The following is a 12486-nucleotide window of genomic DNA, read 5'->3' on the forward strand; positions in this document are numbered from 1 at the left end:
ATTGTATTTACAGTTAGATTACAGCCCTTGGCTTGCTATGATAATTAATAATAAAAAAATAAAATAAAAATAAAAAAAAGGATTCTGCTATAACGGCACCTTAATAAATGTGTGTGATGCCGTTTGAGACCATTGCATTGTAAAAGTCACTGGAAAATGTGGAAATCTGACATCATGTTAATTCAGTGTAATCTAGGAAATAACAGCTCCGAGAGTATTATAAAGCACTGACATTACACTTGAAAATAATTTTTCCAATCATAGACATGTTAAAAGATTATAGGGTGGGTGCAATAAACTACAGACTAGACAGACAGATAGATAATATACACCAGTTCATGCATGAATTTACAGAGATTATCTATTGCACAAGTATATTTGCAAAGCAATTGTTAATCCAGGCAATCTAGATGATTAACCAAATATTTCAGCTTCCTTTTGTTTCTGTAAAATAATTCCAACCTCAAAAGCAACTAAAAGGTTCGCAAACTTTTTGAGAGAACCACTTGATAGCCGCGGACAAGTTTAACAAAGTTGCATGGATGTATCTAACAACAGACCCTCTTTGACAAGAACAATGGTGCGAAGAAAGAGGAAGTGAACGGCCGGGGAGATGCAGGGAAGAGTGAGGCGGGCAAGAAAGAGAGCTCTAAGAAGATGTCAGTGGAGAGGATCTACCAGAAGAAGACTCAACTCGAACACATCCTCCTCCGTCCAGACACCTATATCGGCTCCGTGGAACCTGTCACTCAGGTAACAGAAAACTTTTATCAAGATCAAGATTAGAGATTCAGTCTAAAATTTAGACTGACGTTCAGAAAAATGTGAATCCAACCTTTTATAATGAAACACATTTTAAGACAGAAACAAATTATTGATGTTATGCTTATAGTAGTAGAATTACTGTTGAAGTAAATGTTTAACTGACTGATTGACTTCTTAAAAGCTTGTTTCAGTGTCATCAAATGCATTTTAATTACTTTATATAATACTCAAGTGATTGTGTGTTCTACAGCAAATGTGGGTTTTTGATGAAGAAATTGGAATGAACTTGAGGGAGATCACGTTCGTCCCTGGATTATATAAAATCTTTGATGAGATCCTTGGTAAGAATTATGTCATTTTCCTTTCAGTGAAAAGAAAAATCAGGATTGCTTAGTGATCATTTGTTTCCACTTCATTGTTCAGTAGTCTTCATTAAACTTAGATTTATAGCATTTCACCAATAACAGATGTGCTCAGAAGTTATGTTTTTCATGTTTTTCAACCATTATGTTGTGCCATTCAATTTTGCAATCCTTTCTTGTCTCACAACTTGCAGGTTTGAAAGCATTAAGACACAGAGCGTTTTTTGTATCTTCTAAATATCTGTAGCAAAACTTAATAAGAATTTTGAAGTTTTGTTCATTTCTCATTTCAGTGAATCGATTCAAAACTGATTCAACCATTGTTTTGCATCATCCCTCAAAAATGTTCACAAGTCTCAGCGTGGCATTTCTCATATATTTAAATGTTTTAGTAATATTATATGGAGTAAAGTAAATATTGCTGTTCTAAATAAGTACTATAATATTTGCTGTAGTCAGCTGACAATGTTTAAGAGAATTCTGAATGTTTCTGCAGTTTATGTCAACATTTTGCAGTACAAAATGTTTTTTTTCCAAATAATTTTGAAATGCGTTGTTTTTCTTATTAATACTATCACTAGTAGTAATAATATAGATATTATCACTATTAGGATTGCTTCATAGGCAATCTGCTATTTTTCAACATCTGTATGATAAATGTCTGTGATCTTTCATACTGTAACCAGTGATTTTCTTTACCATCAGTCAATGCAGCTGATAACAAACAAAGAGACAAGAACATGACCACCATCAAAATCACCATCGATCCGTGAGTGCAGCTTTAACAGTCTCATTCACATCTGCTCTGATTAAAGACTGACTCTAAATGCTCTTGTATCAAGTAAATGTTGGAGCTGGCAGACAGTTGACTACTGCAGTGGAAAATGTTGATGTGATTGATTCTTGGGAGAACATGCAGTGGGTGTTACGATGTAATATAGTCCCATGTCTGCTCATTTCACATTCACTTCACCTCCTTCACACACACACACCTGCATATGTGGTTTATGGCGACTCTCCATAGAAATAATGTTTTTTTTATACTGAGCTTATCATATTTTCAATCCCTAACCCTAAACATAACCCATACAGAAACCCTGTGGTGTTTTTGGAATAAAACACACCATGTAGCACAGGTGTGAATCTTGCAAATTCAATTCGAATTCAGACGGTAACGATTCGATTATTAAATGATTCTCGATGCATCATGACCTCCAAATCTTTAATTGAAATACACACAATTAAAACTCTTTCTCTTTCAGCTTATTTATTTACCAGCTGTTATCAAACTTATTCACATGTCAAATTACATGACAACCTCTCTCCTATCATCGTAATAATTATTATATTCCAAAGCTTTATCATTTTGTATGTTTGGGTAATACCAGTGTAAAAGTACACACTTTTGTCTTCATAAACCATGTACACACACACACACACGCTCTGCATCTGTCTGTGTTTGCTGTCTCTTAATATATTTGCAGATTTAGTCACTTTCTTTGGACAAATATTTTTATAATGCTAAACTGTCCTAGGCAGATGTTTTTGTATACTGTCCTTTTCTTAAACACAGAAAGACATACTACAGTTCTTCTTTTGAGGGAATTTTAAATATATTTGAATTTTTAATAATATTGTAGCAACAGTCTGATCTTGTTGGAAAACACAATTTGTAAATTCTGAAAATTCTGTTTCTTTGCGTTGTAATGTTTTGTCCTCCTGGTTCTAAAAGAGAGTCCAACACCATTGTCGTGTGGAATAATGGGAAGGGAATTCCTGTTGTTGAACACAAAGATGAGAAGATGTACGTGCCTGCACTGATCTTTGGACACCTCCTCACCTCTAGCAACTATGATGACAATGAGAAAAAAGTCACAGGTAATACAGTCACGCCCTGTATACTGCAATTGTGCAATGGTGTATCTTCAAAAACTCCTCTGCTGTGGAGTTTGTTTTTGTTGGTAGTGTTTTGCTCGTGTTCTGCTGGTTATTGAACTTGTCTGTGTCACAGAATGGTTAAGCAGTCTAATGGGTTGACCAGTGTTGCATAATTAATCATATTTAACACAATCAATTGTTAATTATAAATTTGATTAAAGTCCAACTGAAATCAAAATTGACCCTATTTACTTTGTTAGTGCATATTACTAGTCTTGTGGTGAAAAATTAATCCGTGCAAGTTAATACACAGAAAAAAATTGTTTGCCGTCGTAATCTTTAATCAAAGTTTGAAAAGTTACTTCCGGTCTGGAATGGCGTTCCTTCTCTGATGATGTAGGTTTGACGGCTTGGGTTGGGAAACGCTAAACCACTTCCCTCAAACCGTTAGTCTGCTATGAGTGAGAGATGGAGAGGAGGAGCGCTAGAGTAAAATCCTGCCCTCTGTTCAATATTCCGTTTCACTGGGAAATACGTCACAACACTGGAGAAAAGTTGTTTGCAACTTCCGGTTCACGCGGACTTTAAAACAGTCCAGTGTTGGTGTGCACACAAACACAAATATCAGAGAAAATTGGTGAATAGATGGACAAAATAGATTGGTGTTTATGGCTTAAACTGGCTTTAAGCCTGGCTTAAATTAATGCTTGACATTTCCTCACTCAGGCAAGGGTGATTTTTGCAGTGTGGCTCAAGCTGAACAGATGCTGAACACAGTGAGACAAAAATGCACTATAAACCTATTTATCAACATGATCTTTTGCAGTACAGATTTGAAGCAGTACAAAATACTGAAATGAAGCTGACTCACTCTGGAAGATTAAACAAATTATATTCTAAGTGTTACGTATGAGCAGGGAGGAGGAGAAGTGAGAATCCAGATGCAGCAAAAAGTTTATTCCAACAAAAACAAAAACACACACACACAAACAAAGATAATCCAAACCAGAGACGGAAACATAATCCAAACAGGGGAACCAGAGACATAATCCGAACAGGGGGAAGCCAGGAACGCAACAGTTTACGCAAAGTGTGAAGACATGTAAGGGCAACGATAGACAAAGACAACTGAAACACGGGTATAAATACAAGGGCTAACAAGGGACAGGTGTTTAGTTACTATGGAAATTGTGAGGGTAACTGCGGAAATTAAACAAAGGAAACAGAAACTAAACATAGGAAGACAAAAAACCCCAGGAACAATAGGTACAAAACGCTACAAAATAAAAGTCCATTAAACAAACCCAAAAACCACAAAATCAAGGCAACATGTAGGCTAACATACGGTGGCCGAGAGGTGCAAAACAAATCACAATTACAAAAACAAAATAACAATTACAAAAACAAAATAACAACTCAGAAAACAAAATAACAATTCAGAAAACACAACGACAATTTAGAAAACAAAATAACAATTCAGAAAACACAATAACAATTCAGAAAACACAACGACAATTCAGAAAACACAACGACAATTCAGAAAACACAACGACATTTCAGAAAACACAACGACAATTCAGAAAAAAACGGAAAAGGTAGGTATATTTTGAGAATGACGTACTTATCGCTGAATGGACGAGATACCTGTCAATCAAGCCAGAACCGGAATCAAGCGATACTGTCTGGAAGTACCGGTAGAAACAAATCGTACCCATCAACGTCCCATGGAGTGATAGGTACGCCCATAGATATCATATAAAGGCTAGATGTCTTAAGGCGGAGTCACTTCCGGCATCACCGGCGGCCATCTTAGGACAGGGCTCTGTGAATTAAGGTGAGTGAGCAGCACGCACACAAATCCTCTTATCTCGCTGAAATCTGGACGGATTTACAAACAGTTTGGTTTCTTACAAACGTTATTAACGTGGCTATAATTCTGAATGCTTAAACATTTTGAACATAATTATTCATATGTATACAGTATAATAGCTACATTACATCTCTGACGTTTATAACAAACCAAACCGTTTGAAAATCGGTAGAAAATTGAGCAAGTTATGGTTATTTAAAAGTACATGCACCATGTTATGAGTGAGCGAGCACCCTGTCGTAAGATGGCCGCCGTGTGCGGATGTCGAGCTCCATTGGCCAGCAGCGCGGACGAGACATCTAGCCTTTATATGATATCTATGGGTACGCCTAACGAATCTACGACGTGTCCTTGTTCTGTCCCTGGTGGGTCGAGTTCTTGCAGCAGCCGCATATGTCATCACGTTTAACACGCAACTTCTGCAGAAGTACTAACCACATTGTCCGGTAGCCGAACAACTGTCCTGGTCGACGCAGCTTTTAATGTCGTGGTATGTCGAAAAATGAAATAAAAGAGAGCATTGCAGTGATGGCTTCTTTGTTGGTGTATTTACTCAGAATGAAGCATAAGAGAATATGCATAACAAAAGCTCAAAACATACATTCTCAACATGTATATCACTTTTTTTTACAGTAATGACCGTTGTAAGTTACACATAAGTGACTTTAAACATTCCATCACACTAAGGAAAAATATGATCAACAAGCTATTTAACACTCTCTCTGTGCAGTTCTCATGCTCTAGCTAGCCACAAAATGATGTGTGGCAGCTGTAGTAACACTCTAATCTCATGCTTTTTACAAACAAAATAAGACTGAAACAACATCATGTACTCTCATACACTCAAATAACATAGACATAATGAATAGCGGGCTATCGCGCTAATCGCGAAACACTCATGCTAACCATGTGCTCAGGCATACTAAACTCATGACACACTATTAATATAGTAAATAGTATGTGGTATGTCGCCAGCATGTCCACAATCACGGCACATGAATGTCCTTCTTCAAAGTAAAGTTTAATGTGTTCTATTTTCGCATAGCAAAACAAAGTTGATCACAAATTTCTTGATTGACAGGTATCTCGTCCATTCAGCGATAAGTACGTCATTCTCAAAATATACCTACCTTTTCCGTTTTTTCTGAATTGTCATTGTGTTTTCTGAAATGTCGTTGTGTTTTCTGAATTGTCGTTGTGTTTTCTGAATTGTCGTTGTGTTTTCTGAAATGTCGTTGTGTTTTCTGAATTGTCGTTGTGTTTTCTGAATTGTTATTGTGTTTTCTGAATTGTTATTTTGTTTTCTAAATTGTCGTTGTGTTTTCTGAATTGTTATTTTGTTTTTGTAATTGTGATTTGTTTTGCACCTCTCGGCCACCGTACTAACACTAAGATTTACAATCAAAATAAAATCCAGTCAGTTTTTAAAATGTACATATTTCAGTTAGATGACAAATTATCATCAAATTAAATGGAATAATCTTTAAATGGTGTGTCATGTTAATATACAGTCTACTTTATTCTAGAGAGCTGTTATGATAAGAATGTGCAGTCTGCTTTTATTATATTTGTGACATGGGAAGTTACAAGATCATCATCCAGTTACTTCTTTGACACCCTCAAGTAGCAAAGAATTTTAGAGAATACATTTTTATGTATGTGGTGCTTACCTACTTAACCATATTTTGGGGACACATTTGAACGTGGAGAGAGCTAAATCGGACAAAACCTCCCTTTCGGGAAGTCCTCATTCGCGAAAACTGTTCAAAATATATATATTTTGTTCAGTTGTAAAAAAAAAGAAAAGTTTTTCTGCTTGGGTTCGGGTTTAGTTATTGTATTTATATCTAGCTGTATATTAAAAGAATAGACATATATGGAATGTCCCTGTTTAGGTAGCTGAACAATTTTTTTTTTCTTGCTTTGGGCAACTGGTCATCAAAATGTCTGTGCACTGCCCTGTATTCACATCTTTAGTGGTTGTTAAATTCTTTTTTACATTCAATTTCATATGTTCGCCCTCTCTATCATTAATTACTGTTGAGTGAGTAGGGTTCAGAGTTCTTCTCTTAGGGAAATGTTTTAAATTTAATACGGTTGACAATTTGGACAATTTGTGTCAATTTGTGTCAAAGTGGACAATTTTCAATATTTTCCTTAAACCACAAACAAACAATATACATAAACTAATAATCAAAACACTCTCATCATGAGCAGAAAACAAAAAAAGTTTTTCCTTGCCATCCATGCCAAATAATTTCCTCAATTAGAACATTGTTTATTATGAAATATTCTTAGCAATGCTGATTGACGGAATAAAATGTTATCGTCTAAAGACGACTCTTTAACTTGTAACAAACCTAGATTATTTGGATGCTCGCAGTCATGCATGCAGATACAAATATTTTTACTTTGCTGCATTCTCATTTTCTGCAGCGTTGTAGTGAAAGTTGGTGCTAGATACAAATATTACCGCATATAGCAGCAAAAGATCATTGTCATAAATCCCCCTGAGCGCTTGTGGTGTGTATGGCTCCGTTGTTTTGACACGCTGCTCACTTTTTAAACTGTAGGATAAGGATTAGTAAAATAGCTCAACCGTTCTCACAGTCCTGATGGAATTGAGCTTTGTTTTTCATGCGGCTAAGAGGACATGCAGTTGCCCCTCACAAATAAATCAGATTAATCGCTATTAATAATCACTATTACAATATCAAGAGAAATAATCAACAGTTAATTGTAACTCATCAATCTTGTGTTCTTCAGGTGGCAGGAATGGATATGGTGCTAAACTCTGTAACATATTCAGCCTAAAGTTTACAGTAGAGACAGCCTGCAAGGAGTACAAACGCAGCTTCAAACAGGTACAGCCGTTTTACTGAAGGGTGATTTGGAATACAAGAAATATGTTGTGGTTGTGATAAAACTGCAGCTATCTTGAAGTCTTACACTTTAACTTAGTTTTTCTCCTCCCATCTCTCCCAAAGACATGGCAGGAGAACATGGGAAAGACCAGTGAGGCAAAGATCAAATACTTTGATGGGGATGACTTCACGTGTGTCACCTTCCAGCCTGATCTGGCCAAATTCAAGATGGAGAAACTGGATAAGGACATTGTGGCTCTGCTAACACGCAGGGCGTATGATGTGGCTGGCTCTTGTAGGGGCGTCAAAGTCATGCTCAATGGAAAGAAGCTACCCGTAAGTCACCTGTCATTTCCTTAAGTAAAAAAGAGCTCTCTACACAACAGTGTGATGAGGATTTTCTTTTAAATCTGAAAGACATACAAACATTTTTAGACATTTCTTGTCTCTAATGAGCATGTTTTTGTGTCTCGTGCTGCAGGTGAATGGTTTCCGCAGTTATGTGGATCTCTATGTGAAGGATAAACTAGATGAGACGGGAGTCGCTCTAAAGGTGGTGAATGAGACGGTGAATGAGCGCTGGGAAGTGTGTCTCACCATGAGTGAGAAGGGCTTCCAGCAAATCAGCTTCGTCAACAGCATTGCCACCACCAAGGTCTGTGAAACACACCGTTACTTATTCCTGAAACTAGGGCTGTAGAAAATTACACATTTTTCAGAATTGTCGGTTGGCTATCAGTTTTAACTGAAACCTGCATAATTAAACTAGTTTCAGGCATGCCAGACCCCAATCTGATTGTTTTAATATAGCAGTGGTGCTTTAAAGCTGATGAAATTAATTGTGCAACGTTTAAAGGGTTGAACCAACTAAACTAACAGCAATAACAGCATTCTCTGCTATACTCTAGTCAACACTTCTGCTATACTGGTGGTTTCTTATCATTCCTCCTTGTTTAGATGCTTTTTTAAAGTAACGTAATACTCATTAGATGTGTGATATCTTAGGGAGGAAGACATGTTGACTATGTTGTGGACCAAATTGTGGCGAAACTGATTGAAGTGGTGAAGAAGAAGAACAAAGCTGGAGTCTCTGTGAAACCATTCCAGGTTTATTTTCACTGCTCAACACACAAGATATAATATCTATTTAGACACTTGGAAATGTGCTTCTTCAATCTCTTAAGATGTTGAGTGCTAAGAATTCACTGTTTCAACTGTTCTAAGAAAATGCTTTTTAATTTCAGGTTAAAAACCATGTGTGGGTTTTTGTTAATGCCCTGATCGAGAACCCAACCTTTGATTCCCAGACCAAGGAGAACATGACTCTACAGACCAAAAGCTTTGGCTCCAAATGTGCTCTCACTGAGAAATTCATCAGATCTGTAAGTGTGTGATTATCTCTTATCTTGGTTCTGATGATAAAAAAAAAAACAGAAAAGTTTCACATTTTAATTTTAGAGTCCCTATCATTATCAGAAGCTTCGGGACAAAAAAATAATTGCATGAATTGAACTCGGCATGAAACTGAAGTTGCGACCAATGGGGCAATTCCACGCAAAGGTCATCCTTACCATGAAAAAATAAAGTTTTTACCTAAAGATCAAAACCCCTTTTAAGTTGTCCATTTAGGTCTGTAATATACTGTATTAATGTGCTGTATCAGAAATGTTAAGAAAATTGCCTAGTTTTTCCACCACATATGAGGTGAGCAACAATGCTAAAATTTTAATTTCAACCTGCCATATTTCATGCTTTCAAAAGAGGTATTAAAGACCCCCCTTTTAAAAACTTAATTTGAACATAAAGCATTTTGCTGAAAGATGGAGGCATGCCTGAGAAATAAATATACTAATTTGGTCATAACAGCACTGCCTGTTGAATTTATAAGGGCTTTAATAAAGAGGTCTCGACGCTTCAGTGCTCTGTCACGTCCGTAACGTTTTAAAGATTAAGTTTATATAATATAACAATTATAAATGCAAATAACTTGAAACTTTATATGCAAAGCTAAACTATGTTTATGCTTACTAGGATCGACATTTCATTCCACTACTTTGCTCTGAACAACCATAATAATGCGTTACGGACGTGACCGTTACGGACACTTCACATGAAATCATATGCACTTGTGATCGGTTTCAGGCTTACCATATATTCAGTGCGTATCCAATAATCGCAATAATATTTGTGCTTTGTTAGTTTTAATATGAAAAAATGTCTCAACTTTCAAATTCAGTCTATTTTATAACAAAATATAAACAATAGAGACCGCTCTTTAATACAGCGTGGTATATTTCTGTATATAGCGCCTCAGTGCGCGGCGGATAAATCGCACATGAACGGATCTTCTCTTCCTCTGCCAGTTACAGGACGAAATATGAATATCAGAAGGTAGTATATGATACAGTACAACTTAAAGAAGAGCATGTGTCTTATAGCCATAGGACACTTCCTTCGGGATGTTGCGTTTTTCCCTCTTGGTTAAAACATGAATATTCATCATAATCCCGCGATCAAGCTGACAAAATAATTGCAATCATTTTGACTCACGACTTAAAAGTAGTTTAAAAGTAGACATTTCAGACGTCCTATAGATATATTTCTCAGGTATGTGAGGCAAGTAGCCTACATTATACGCGGAGTTTCGGTTCATTTATGAGGCGCGCGCTCCACTTCACGCGACGGCGCCTCCGTGTCCTGATTATATTGTCTGCTATAGCCTATTTGCTTCTTATTTAATAAATCCAGGCAATTGGTTGATGAAACATTGATTAAAATTAAGATACAATTTATACAAAACGAAATTCACATTAAAGAAAGGTTTTCTACAAAAAAAAAAAAAAAACTAAAGAATTGGTCAAAATCATGTCTGCCCACCAAGGTTATAATCGTTAACGAAAACGAACGAAAAAACGAAAACTAGGTGGGAAAAAACATTGTCGTTAACTGAAATAAAAATAAAAACGAGGCATTACAAAAAAACGATAACTAACTAAAACTGTAATGTGTGTTTGGCAAAACTAACTAAAATAAAATAAAATTATAGAGTAAATGTCCTTAGTTTTCGTCTTTGTCAAGGTCTTTCATTTTTTAACGCTATTTAAAACACGCTGCATTTCCTTTCCCTGCTGCTCTCCCTCCGTCTCTCTGTCACTCACATGCGCGCGCGCGCACACACACACACACACACACACACAGCCCCTCCCCTCCGTGCACACCGCGTCTCCATGAGAACGAGTGTTCGTTCGACGTTGAAAGCAAGTTCGCGAAAGGTTGGTATCTCTATCTCGTGAACACCTTTACAGTCACACATTAAAAAGTGGTATAAAAATATTTTAAATTCTGAATATAATTTTGTCAGTCTGTTAATGTCGACCCGAGAAGCGATTGCGCCTTCTTTAGAAAGTTAACTAGTCGCAAGTTTGAGGTAAAATGCACTTTTTGGTTGTGGTTGTCGATGTCAAAACACTAACTGTGATTCAAATATTAAATAATGTTATGTCATTTTTTTTACAATCTGACTGAAATGTCTTGTGTGGCTCAAAAAATGGGTTGAATACTGGGTTCATGTATGTCTTCTTTAGTCTGTTGGCTAACGTTATTTAGTTTTTTTTCTTGGCACAGAACTTACACATTTTGCACTTACTGCGGAGTCTTGAGACTGTTTACATACATATTTGTGCCCATATGGACATTTTATGTACTGGTGTTGTTATTGTTGAATAAATATTTTCTAAAATTGTATGATGTTTTTGTTGAGTTATTAATAATAACTCAACAAAAACATACAATTTTAGATACATTTGTCAGGGGCAAGATTCAAAAAGGTCAGAAAAAGTATACTTTTTCTGACCTTTTTGAATCTTGCCCCTGACAAATAACCCAAATTACAAAAAAAAAGACTAAAACTAACACTAAAACTAATAAAAACTAAACTAAAACTAAGCATTTTCAAAAAATAAAAACTAAACTAAACTAGCAAACCCACTTTAAAAACTAACTAAAACTAAACTGAATTTGAAAACAAAAAGTCAAAACGAAATAAAAATAAAAACTAGTGAAAAATGCAAAACTATAATAACCTTGCTGCCCACTGATATACTGTATCCGATATATTGCGCATCTTATGATCTTACTCATGCTGTTATCCTTTCATATAATCAACATATGAAATAAAAAATACAATTATTTTATTTAAACATTAATATGAGACTAAATGCCTACTCAAATGTAATGTTGGAGCGGGATTTGAGTGAACGCCGTCTTACCGGTGAGCATGTTGGGGAGAGGTATGATTTTCGAACAAACATCGAATATTATTTTTGCTTATAATGCCAATCCTTAATATTTGGTGTTTTAAATGCCTGTTTGAGGTCTCTGTGAACGTTTTAAAGCAGTATTTTAGTGCCGCTTTCAGAGCGGTCACATCCGTAACGGAGAACTGTCACGTCCGTAACATTGTTTTTTCCTCATAAATGCGAAAACGAAAAATAACATAAAATGAATATTTTATGTTCTGTGGAGAGCCAACCCTTCTTCATTCGGTGGGTACTATTACTTTTGGTTTGCGCAGTGTAATTCACAGAATTACTAAAAAATATTTTGACAACAAAAAGTTAGAGATTTTTTTTGTCACGTCCGTAACGCATGTGTATTTCCCTCATATTAAATATAAAACGCATGCGTAGACTGATATTTTTCTAATGTCTGGACTCCTTTAATAAGGGAGTATGGATATATAAACAGA

The 12486-nt window shown here is 36.0% G+C and overlaps 1 protein-coding gene across 2 annotated transcripts in view; it reads left to right on the forward strand.

The window, feature by feature from the left end:
• The window catches only part of top2b (DNA topoisomerase II beta), a 72027-nt gene that overhangs the window by 1562 nt on the left and 57979 nt on the right, over nucleotides 1-12486 (forward strand). The window contains exons 2-10 of one of the 2 annotated variants that reach the window (XM_084422813.1): nucleotides 574-753; nucleotides 1016-1106; nucleotides 1833-1896; nucleotides 2860-3005; nucleotides 7642-7739; nucleotides 7863-8075; nucleotides 8221-8394; nucleotides 8745-8846; nucleotides 8984-9121. In XM_084422813.1, the coding sequence (XP_084278939.1) occupies nucleotides 574-753; nucleotides 1016-1106; nucleotides 1833-1896; nucleotides 2860-3005; nucleotides 7642-7739; nucleotides 7863-8075; nucleotides 8221-8394; nucleotides 8745-8846; nucleotides 8984-9121 (1206 nt within the window). Of the gene's footprint in view, nucleotides 1-558; nucleotides 754-1015; nucleotides 1107-1832; nucleotides 1897-2859; nucleotides 3006-7641; nucleotides 7740-7862; nucleotides 8076-8220; nucleotides 8395-8744; nucleotides 8847-8983; nucleotides 9122-12486 lie in introns of both variants that reach the window. The other variant, XM_084422812.1, reaches the window with a different exon arrangement.

Source organism: Rutilus rutilus (genome assembly GCF_951802725.1).
Source record: "Rutilus rutilus genome assembly, chromosome: 11".
Lineage (NCBI taxonomy): Eukaryota > Metazoa > Chordata > Actinopteri > Cypriniformes > Leuciscidae > Rutilus > Rutilus rutilus.